The 11,310-nt window shown below is 30.8% G+C and overlaps 1 protein-coding gene across 1 annotated transcript; it reads right to left on the bottom strand.

Annotated features, from left to right (window-relative positions):
• Positions 1-6,582: 6,582 nt before the first annotated feature.
• Positions 6,583-10,233, bottom strand: LOC133300290 (uncharacterized). The gene is made up of 2 exons (XM_061499809.1): positions 9,955-10,233; positions 6,583-6,777 (listed from the first exon to the last, which is right to left on the bottom strand). Exons 1-2 carry the CDS (start codon positions 10,231-10,233, stop codon positions 6,583-6,585), a joined length of 474 nt encoding a protein of 157 aa, XP_061355793.1.
• Positions 10,234-11,310: the final 1,077 nt, after the last annotated feature.

The following is an 11,310-nucleotide window of genomic DNA, read 5'->3' as shown; positions in this document are numbered from 1 at the left end:
ATTTTTTAAAATTTCCGGCAATGGTGTTGGGGTGGCGCCACCAGTCAGCCACCGTGGACTGGCTAAGTGTACTGCCAAGTCATAGTATTAGACTTATTATTGTTATTATTTCTGTACTTTCTTCAATCTTTGAAGTTAATGCACTTGAGTGTAAATATTATAAGTCAAGGGTTAATTGTTGCAGATTGTTGTACTCTTGGATACTGGGATGCGTAAACGCCAGTGGTAAAAATAATAATAATAATAAAAAATTAAATAAGTATATAAATAATTGACCTTACGAACTTGCGTTGCATCACCCTACTCTGCAAGTAGATTTCTTGGACAACACCGAATTACTCTGATGGGAAAGATTGCGTTTCTGTCCATATATGATTTAGTCTGTACCCAAATATTCACTCCCAAACCTTATGGTAAAGTACATGAACAGCTAAATTTAGTGAATATTTTTAGCCAATGAAGTCATGAACCAGGTAAAATTGGTTTCACCCAATTGCTATTTTATAAAGAAACAATTGTGGTGTATTGTAGGAGACAAATTTTATTATATATATATATATATATATATATATATATATATATATATAAAAGTGTATGGAGTTAAAAAAAAAAATTCTCTTCACATGATTTAATAAGAATATATAAGTGTATGGAGTTAATTTTTTTTTTCTCTTCACATGATTTAATAAGAATCTCACACAGTTTTATATATATATATATATAATATAAAATTATCTCTGAAAAATATTAATCTCATTTTATACTAATATGTTCCTATCCTACCTCTTTTGCTCAATCTCAAGTGCTTTTTTGTGAAAATATTATTTTATTTAGAGTAGGGTTGTCCAAACCATTGATAAGGCTATTATTGATCATTCCACCAAAATATTCATTATTCAATTGGGCAGGAAGCGCTAAGAAAATTTACAATAAGAGTTACATTGGTTGCACTGTAAAGATTTTTTTTTATTTTTTTTTTGTAAACTGCACTGTAAAGATTTTTGGTTGTTCTTAGTACCTTATTCTCTAAAATAGAATTATTTTAATATATATCGTATATATAATGAGAAAAAGAGGTGTCATTTCAAATGACACACTTTATATCCTTTGACTCTATTCACATCTTTCAAACTTTCTTTTTCACTCATTTTCTCTTGTGATCTATCTTTTTTTCTTACTTAAAATAACATAACTTTGCATCTTTTAATATGATAGATATTTTCCTCGTATACAATACAAGTAATGGTTTTTATTTTGTTGGGTTTTCTTTGTCAACGTTTTGGCGGGTTTCCTCCGATACTAAAGTGAGTCTCATGCACATGGTTTTTGCATCTCGAGGCCCGCTAGCCCCAATGGTCCACTTCATATTACACTAGTATAAGAACATTAAAAAAAGAGAGTCATAGATCATAAAAGATAGCATTTCGACAACGAGCAACTATTAGGAAATTTGAGAAGTTCCTAAACAATGTGTGATTATAAAAATTGCTTTCTTTGAGCAAATGTGGTTAGTATTGAATTTGATTTGAGGATGGAGGGAAACCCATGTTGGTAGCCGTTTGCACTATAGGACAATAAGGACAACTTCATACCTAGTGATCCTCATTTTTTTATATCAAACCGTTAATGTTTCTACCCTGAATAATATTTTATGGTGCCATCCATATCAACCATTTTGGAGTTTATCTTTGGTTCCATCCTCTCAAGCACGAAGAGACAAATAGTGTATCTCCCATCAATCATGTGGAATGATATGGAAAGAAGGAATGTCCCGAGGCTCAAAGCTCTATGTTCAAAATTCAACCCAAAAGAGCACCTATGTGGTTTCTATGGTGGACAACTATAAAATATTTTAACGTTATTCATAGCTTTCGGGATTCGTCATTATCTGCCTCCACTGAAATTCAAAAGGGGATCACGGCTTTGATTATACTTTACTCTTGAAATCAAGTGGATGAATGACATTGCTTTTGAGGGTCCATGCTTAATGCATATTAATTGACCTAAAAACGATTAATAATGCAAGTCTTCTGAGAAGAGAGTACACTTCCTGTCAGTTTAGAGGAACTCAAATCAATGGGTTGTTTAAGTGATATTTATTTAATTCCCCTTAAACAAAGTTTTGAGTTTAAATTTTTCTGAATATAAAAAATTTATCTTGAGAGAGCTAGCCTTGGTGAATATTCTTAGCTCAAACATGATTGTTCCCGTAAAAGATATATATAATTTATAAATAAATAAATAAATTTTTTTTTTAGAGGAAATCAGATTCGTCCTAATTGCCTTATATGCATTCAAGAAAATTTAAGCACTTAAAGTCAAATAATTTTTAGTAAATTTTAACACTCAATTTTTCTTCTTCTTATTCTTTACTAAATCTTAAAACTTTTATAACTATGACAGAAAAAGGTTACTTTTAATAATTTTGAGTAGAATATGAGTCACGACATGGCATGGCTATTATTCTTGACAACACATGTTCCATCAGTCGAATCCGCCCGTCTAATCTATTACTTTTCAAAAATTAGATCCCAAAATTTAATCCACTAAACCAACCACACAACTCCACCTAAAATTATCAAGGCGAGTTGACTTATTGGGTTATTAATATTTTTTAAGTATTGAATCAACTGAATAATTATCTTGTAAAATGTTATTTGATACTTTAATTTTTATTCAGGTGAGAAATATTTTGTTTCATTTTTTTTATTTAGGTAGATTAACTTGTCAATCTACCGTAAAACAGACGGGTTGTTTTTTTTTTTTTTTTAACTCACTGTTCAAAAGTAAATCAATCAGTTCTATTCCATTTTTGTCAAGTTAAAAATGAGTTATGAGGAGTCAATATTCTTTATCAATCTTGCCTTCACCAAAAAGGATACTGAATTATTATGTATTAAAGTTCAATATAAGCATGAAATTAATTAAAAATGGACCATAAATACCCATTTTTTTGACCTGGATTGAATATTGACCCACTTTATTTGGGTCAGGTTTTAGACTTCACTCATTTAATAATTAACTCATTAACCCAAAACTTGACCCATACCCATTATGTGAAAAAAAAATTGAAAAAAAATCACAATTACATTAAAAGAAAAGTATTAACGTAAAACAATTACATCAAAAAATTTTACGGAAAATATTTCCACAAAACATTTTTGCCAATAATATTTTCATCGATATTTGTGACTAAAAATATTTCTGTAAAAAAACTTTGACTGAATTTTTTTTTGTCAAATTTTTTTACGGAATCTAAATTTCGTCAAAATATTTCACAAAAAAATATATTCATCAAAAATTTTGACGAAACACATTTCCATCGAAATTTTTTGACGGAAAAAAATTTCATCAAAATTCTTTACAAATTTCAAATTTTGGCAAAAGTTTTTGACGAAATTTGTCGTTAAACTTTTTGACAAAAAAAAATTTCGTCGAAATTTTTAGGGAAACACATTTCAAACGAAAATTTTCGACTAAATATTTTCGTCAAGTTTTTTGAAAAAAAATGTTTCCATCAAAATTTTCAACGAAACACATTTTTGTAAAAAAATTTCGTAAAAATTTTTGACAAAAAATATTTCGATAACAAATTTTGACTGAAAAAATATTCTGTCAAAATTCTTTAGAGAATCTAAATTTCGTCGAAAGTTTCGAATGAAACATTTCCCTCAACACAATTTCAATCGAAAATTTCGACGAAACACATTTCGATCAAAAAAATTTGACGAAAAAAAATTTCATCAAAATTCTTTACAGATTTCAAATTTCGGTGCAAGTTTTAGACGAAAAAAATTTCGTTAAAATTTTTGACAAAAAAAAAATCTCGTCAAAATTTTTAGCGAAACACATTTCCATCAAAAAATTTCAAATAAATATTTTCGTCAAGATTTTTGATAAAAAATATTTCCAACAAAATTTTCAACGGAACACATTTATGTATAAAATTTCGTAAAAAATTTTAACAAAAAATATTTTGACGGAAAAATATTCTGTCAAAATTCTTTAGAGAATCTAAATTTCGTCGAAAGTTTCAACTAAAACATTTTACTCGAAACAACTTCCATCGAAATTTTCGTCAGAACACATTCCCGTCGAAATTTTGTACGAAAAACATTCCGTCAAATTTTTTGACAGAATTCTTTTTTCGTTTAGAACATTTGATGGAAGAAATCATTTTCGTCAAAACTTTTGACGTAAACTAAATTTCGATAGAAAATTTATTATTTTCATTAGAGAACAAATTTCGTCGCTTTTCGACAAAAAAGTATTCCGATGAAAAAATAATTTTGTAACAAAATTTTTGTCATTTGCAACGTAGAAATTTCGACGAAATTTTGTGAGGAAACCAAGTCGAAAACGGGTCAGGTCAGATTTGACCCTCTTCAGAAACCAAGTCAGACCCACTTCAGGTCATATCTGATCCAGTTCTGAACTAGTTCAACAAAATCCAAACCAAGTCAGACCCACTTCAGAAACCAAGTCAGGTCAGATCTGATCCAGTTCTGAACTAGTTCAACAAAATTCAAATCAAGTCAGACTTGACTTGTGTCAAAATACCTGACCTATAAAAACCAAGTTGGGTCGAGTCGGACAAAAACCTGACCCGACCTTACCCATGCACAACCGTACCCAAAATCTTAAGACATTAGGTGTACGGGTCATTCCACTTATATGGTGCTCATTTAGTTCATTCTTAATCAATGTGGAACTTTTTCACTCAATCATTCACCCTTGGATTTCTCAACAATATAAAATGTATCTTTTTAAAGCATTCAAACCCGTTTTTAGTTGAATTAGTTTTTATACATGTATATGTAAAAAAAATTATATTACCATCTAATAATATTTTTACCATTTAATGAATTTAATTACACATGACTTACTAAATTTATTAAATAATATGACTGGTCATTTAATAAAATATCTTTAAAGACTAAAGAACACTAAAGAGTACCTTTTAAGTACATTTTTTTTATATCCTTTGTTTTTGGTAAATTTTGATAGCCCTTTTTAAGTACTTCTTAAATATTCAAAAAAAAGTGTTTTTAAAAAAATTTGGTACAGGTTTCTAAAAAATATATAAAGTAGTGTGCGCCTTTTATTAACAAATTTTCATTTTTTTTTCTCTTAAAAATGTTAAAAAGTCATTCAGACACTATAACTAACAACTTTTTTATGATGGTGCTGATAAGAGCGTCTGGTCTCTTCCGGATTCCAATTCTATTTTTGTGGGAGCTTTGTATAATTGCCTAATGAATCAAGGGGGAAGTGATGAGGAAATAAAGAGGATGTGGAATCGTTTGTGGAGTTGGAAAGGTTCAAATCTTTGCGTGGAAGCTATTGCATCAGTGTTTGCTTACAAAGATTATAATTGCTAAGAGGAACAACGGTGATAATAGATGTCCTTGTTGTTTGACAGAAGCGGAAAGAATTATTCATGTATTTAGAGATTGCAGTGGTGTGAAACTGCTTTGGGATATGCTTGCTATGACTCAAGAGGTATCTAATTTTTTTACATTAGATACTAAGCAGTGGCTTGCAAATAATATTGTAGGTGTTCCAGATAAATGGCTTACCACTTTCCTATCTAGGTGCTGAAAAATTTGGTGGTGGAAGAATAAGGTAATCCCTAACTCTCTAATCAAAGCTGATGTGGTTAGGAGACTTGTGAAGGATATAGAGGATGCACTGCATGGTCTGGGAGGGATGAAGAAAAATCCAGTTTATTCCTTTGCAAACGTTTGGGTTAAATTAATTTTTTATGTATTTAAAACTTCAAAGTGAGAATTATTTTATAATTATAAGGGTATAAATTATGGAAAAAATATTTATTCTTTTGCATGATAGTCATTTTAGTTAAAATGACTGTTTTTTATTTAATATTTAAATTAAAAAAAAAACTCACTTTCTCTCACTAAAAAACAATATGTAATTTTGACTAAAATAATTTTATGTTCTTTAAAGTGAAGAACACTAATCCCATGCCAAGGATGACAATAATAAATAAAAGAGAAAAGTTCACCAATGCCCTTGTGATTTGTTTCAGAATCACCTATGCCCATATGATTTTTTGTATATCATATATGCTCCTCTAGTTGATAAAAAATAAAAAATTACAGGGACATATATAATAAAAAAAACATATTCTTTTGCAAACCACAGGAACATGCATATGTGATAAAAAAAATCATAAGGACGTAAATGATTCTGGAATAAACGGACATTGGTGAACCTTTTCCTAAATAAAATAGAGATCACGGAAAATTAATGTGCTAGAGGAAGCTCAGAGAAGAGTTACACAGTTGATGGGCACAATACTCCATCTATTGATAACTGATTTAGTGAACAAGAATTAGGAATCCACATTTGGACACAAATTGATCTTGCACTTCAAAGATGGATATTTAATTGCCAAACCCAGTTCTGCCTAAACTAAATCCTATATTACATGTTATCAACTATAAAGAGAGCCCCTCTGTTTAAAAAAATGGATGGAAGGCAAACCCCAAGAACAGTCTATTCTTCACAGAAAAAGCATCAACAACCCCTTTGATGCAATATGCATATAACTTTGTCATATTAATTCAGATCTCTCAAAACTTCATTGATATTAAGAAGGGTGTTGTTGGAAGTGGAACTTGGTAATGTGCTATGTTGATGAGAAGGCCATGAAACCCGCTCTAGACAACAAGGGGGAGGGGCAGGATGGGCAATGAATGTAGGAATGTTATCTCCAGGCATCAGAACTGAAATCCCACTTGCATATAAACTCATCTGCACACAAAGTAGAAAATCAAGGGAATTAATGAAACACAAGCTTACGAGTATAATTAGACACAAATCTCAAAACAAAAGAGAAAATTGATATTTTAATAGTAGACATGATAAAATGCTATCATTTATCCAATTATTGTGGCATTCCCATTTGTGTTGATATAGAAGTTCAAAAAATTAAAAGTAAAAAAAATTGAAAATGAAACTAGGAGTATCCAAGACCAAAGTGCCCATAAAGGATAGGACAACTATTTTGAAGTATCTAGCTTCCTTGGTTGTGTTACATCAATAGTGGGCCAAAAATCAAACCAAAAAGGGTTTGACAAACCATTGTCCATTGTTGTTTCCAAAAAAAAAAAAAAAAACCATTGTCCATTGTAAACTTTAAAGGAAAAGCAATAATGAGATTTATTATTCTTATGTTACGTAAGAAAGAATTTATTTCCTACACACAAATTCAAGATGGGTCTCACTCTATTTTTTTTTTCTCTCTCCTCCTAAAAGTGGACCTTACCTGCATAAGTGAGTCTGAGAGATAATAGTTATCTCCTAATGCATGGAAAAACTATTACCTAGCAATAATTGTTTCTTTGTTTACTCAGTATCTAAAGCCATTACTCAAACGTCATAGAATAAAATGCCTTATTGATAACCACATGAAATCTTTCAGTGCTTAAAGTATGCAGTCATCTACCTGGTCATACACATTATATACGTAAATATAGTAATGCAACAGCAGCTTTACTATTGTTAGTTTGAATTTTCAACACAATAAGCAAATTCATTAAGAGAACCTAGTCCAAAAAAAGGAAAACAGTAAAATATCATAAAGGAGAAAGCAATTGATTATTACTAGCATTATCACCGAATTTTAGCAAAAGATCCGATCAGTTAGTTGATTACGACAGCATTAGAATGGAGGGGAAATAATGTTATAAATTATAAGGGAAAAACATGTATCATTTTAAAGGATGTAAAGTTGTGTCATTTCAAGTGAGAGAAAGAGATAGATAAAAGAAGAGAGAGTGGACACAAAAATATAAAGATGTGGGTCCCACCTTTTTATGAGAGTGAAATGATATAAGTTATGTCATTTAAAAGGACAAACACTTTTCCCGTGTTATAAAGAACATTTCATATAATTCCAGACTCAGCCAAAAAGGTATGATGGATATAAGATGCAAGCACATAGGGAAAGCGAATTGAATAGTGACACCAAAAAAGAAAAAAAAACATAGCTAAAACACCAAAGAGCCTCCCAAAATGACCATCATTAAAAGAAAAAATTGTACTGTTAAGTTGTTTGCATCCGGTGCTAAACTAATAAAGCAAGATCTAGCTAGTGAAGTATATCGCATCAATCATCAAAGCGATTAAAGTTCACTGTATATGATTCACAAGGTACACATAATCTTCTCCTAGTGGCCCTCAATCGTGTATCAAATGAAATGAAATAAAGTAATAAACAACAAAAACATTTATATCTTATTTTTTACTTCAATATATTATACATATATAGAACATATTGAGAGTTTTCACAATTTAGTTATAATTGAAAGGTTTGTTTTGCCTCTTAAACATTTCAGCAATAAAGTTGGCGAGATTGAAGTCACTACATTATCAATATATTGTTATAGAAATATCAAGCCGACATTGATATATCCCATAATCTTTTATGATGAGAAGAAAAAAAATTCCAACATAGTCTCTGTGTAGTATCATTACCATAAAAAATGAAAAAAAATCCCTACCGGAAGCCTAAGTGCGTGGAGCATTTTCTCAAGTCCATATTCTATTCCATTAACCCCATACTGAGATCCTTCAATGTGATGTAAATGCCACACAAACAAGCTATTAATTCTAGATTAGTTGATTAGTGAGCTTTTTGTCTTCAAAATCTGATTGGCTAGTACTAGAGAATCATTAATAATTTAGTTAAAGATGAAAGAAACAATTCCATTGTAGACAGTGCCCAACAGGGATTGGATAACTAGGTGGGCCCTGGGTGTTCCACCAAAGGAATGGCACAAGGTAGACAACACAATTGTTACATGGTACTGACACATCATAGGATGCTAAATTAAAAATAAAAAATATTAAAAGTTGTAAAAGCCAAGAAGAGATATGTAGAATAAAGAATACAATATATGATGTGGTTACTTTCTTTTTTTTTCTTTTTTGAAAACAGTTGTGGTTACTTTCTCTATTAGCAAATAAGACTAGCATATAAACGTTTTGACTATCTGTCCCAGACCACAAACACAAGGCCACGCTCAGTATAATCAAATTTGGAGGTGCTGGAGCTGATGAACAAGGACAATGTGGTATGTGTCTTAAATCTAATCACAAAGATGTACAATAAAACTTTTAACACCAATGGCTAGGGACCAATTGTTCGGTAGAAAGCTTCCATAGAGAACCATTACCTTGTAAAACTTAGAAGAAGACAATAAAATATGGGTTTTCCACTGCTAAATTCAGATTTGACAGATGTTCTACCTTTCATTCAAAATGGAAATTGGGGATCAATCACTACAGTAGACTATTGGTACATTTCTTCACCAAAGCAAGAAAAGCATAAAGATTGGAAGGTTTGGACAATTGAAGAAGACAAGAGAAACCTCCTTTTACTGTTAGGCCACTAGGAAAACCTCTGATGGAAAACCAAGATGAAGAAGACTCCAAAGACCATGATAAGGCATAGCACACAAACATTTTGAATTAAACATACCAAAGAAATTCATCAGAAAACAGAAGACTAGTAATTTTCAGAAATGCCTGCATTCTGAGAAGAAAGGGCGCAGAAGCAATTTATGGTTATGGGAATGATATTTGACAGAAAAAAGATGTAAAGAACTGCAAAACGGAAAGCAACCTAGAAACAACAAAATTAGAGAACAAAACTTTATTTTTTGTCATAGAAATTATCATCACTTACTCAAAAATCAAAATAACCAACCAAATGAAAAGGCATCGGTTTAAAAGTGGAAGAAAAAAGAGCATTCTGCATTCTCTGTTGAATGTGAAAGAAAAATCTAAACTTTAAAAAAAAAAGAGTAGAAAACCCTCCAAAGACTAGACAAAGAAACCACTTTTAGCACGAAAAGTTTAAGGCTTTCACATGGGCATGAAAATTGGAGCATGACCCAAGATAGAAAAAAGATATTGTTTACTCACTTTTGGTGATGGGTGACCGAGCTTGCCACTGAAACCCATCTGGGACTCGACATCGCCGGGTCTCCGGCGACCGGACGGCGACAAGGCCGGCGAAGTGGGTCTGAGGAATCTCTCAAAAATAGCCATGACTAGGAACATGAAGATGAGAATGGCAGTGGCTACGAACCCAAATGAAACTGCATTGACCGAGCTATCAAAGTTGCTCCAATGCTCATCTCTGTGCGTGTTCAGTGGAGACCCAATTGGTGGCCATCCATTGTTATGGTCTTCCACCACCATTTTTGTTGCCGAACAAAACTCTCTCTTATGCTCTATGCTGTTACCATTGTTGGGTAGCTTGTGTTGGCCTCAGGGGAACATGTTTCAGAGGAACAAAGAAAGAGAGAGAGAGTTAAGTAACACAACTATGGCTGTGCCAAAACTTGTTGAAGTACTTAAATTAGGCCTTGAAGAGAGAGAGAGAGAGAGAGAGGAGAAGGTGATAAACAGAGGAAGGAAAGAACTTTGGAATTTGTATAGGACTCTCTCTCTCTCTCTTGTTCTGTTTTTATTTTTTTATTTTTTTGAGAAACCGAAGCAATTCTGTGACAGTTGGAATTGACCATTTACTTATATTTTCAAAATGTTATAACTTATTTTCCATCATCAGTTTTGTAAACAACAATTATGCAGTGCAGAGTGACAGAGTGTACGAAAATACATTTTACCAATTAACATTTGATAGATAAATTGAATTTAAATAATTCATAAATTGTATACTTGTTAACATGATTTTATAACTGTAAGTCTATGATATAGAGAAAAAATGTTTGTGATTTTACATGACATAAATTATAATATTTTATAGATATAAAGAGATGAAATTTATATTTTTTTTGTCTTTATTTTTTTAATAGGATTCATATTTTTTTTTGTTTATAAAATGATATAATTTATATCATTTTAAATGACTTATACTTTTTTCATAATGTAAATATAGAAAAAGGAATGTAAAATAAATAAAACCCATTAATAATAACAATAATAAAGATCCTGTGTATGTGCTCCCTTTAAAAAGCCTCATGCTACTCACATATGATGAGACTAGTGTTTATATAAAAATATTGTCACTTAAATGCATAAATTTTATGATCTTTATTATTAAATAGCTTTTTTTATTTTATATTTCGGTTATTAACGCAAGGTAGGAATTTTTAAGTGGAATTGAAGCACGAGAATTTTTTTTTTTATTGGTATGTATTACTAATTTATACTATCTTATCTTCAATAAATATTAGTAATATATTTTTTATTTCTAAAATAAATTTATGTATATTTTATTCAATGAAGAGTGGGTATAAATTATTTAATGACGCA

This window comes from Gastrolobium bilobum, unplaced genomic scaffold (genome assembly GCF_033153095.1).
Source record: "Gastrolobium bilobum isolate Gb01-03AN ecotype WA unplaced genomic scaffold, APGP_CSIRO_Gbil_v1 utg40131, whole genome shotgun sequence".
NCBI lineage: Eukaryota > Viridiplantae > Streptophyta > Magnoliopsida > Fabales > Fabaceae > Gastrolobium > Gastrolobium bilobum.
The sequence above is the reverse complement of the archived record's forward strand: the minus strand, read 5'-3'. Positions and strand labels throughout refer to the sequence as shown.

Excerpts from the sequence above, each read along its gene's own strand:
- LOC133300290 (XM_061499809.1), bottom strand. The coding sequence starts at position 10,233 with ATGGTGGTGGAAGACCATAACAATGGATGGCCACCAATTGGGTCTCCA. Across the intron at positions 6,778-9,954 it reads TCGGTCACCCATCACCAAAA|ATGAGTTTATATGCAAGTGG; the intron begins GTGAGTAAACAA and ends CTTTGTGTGCAG.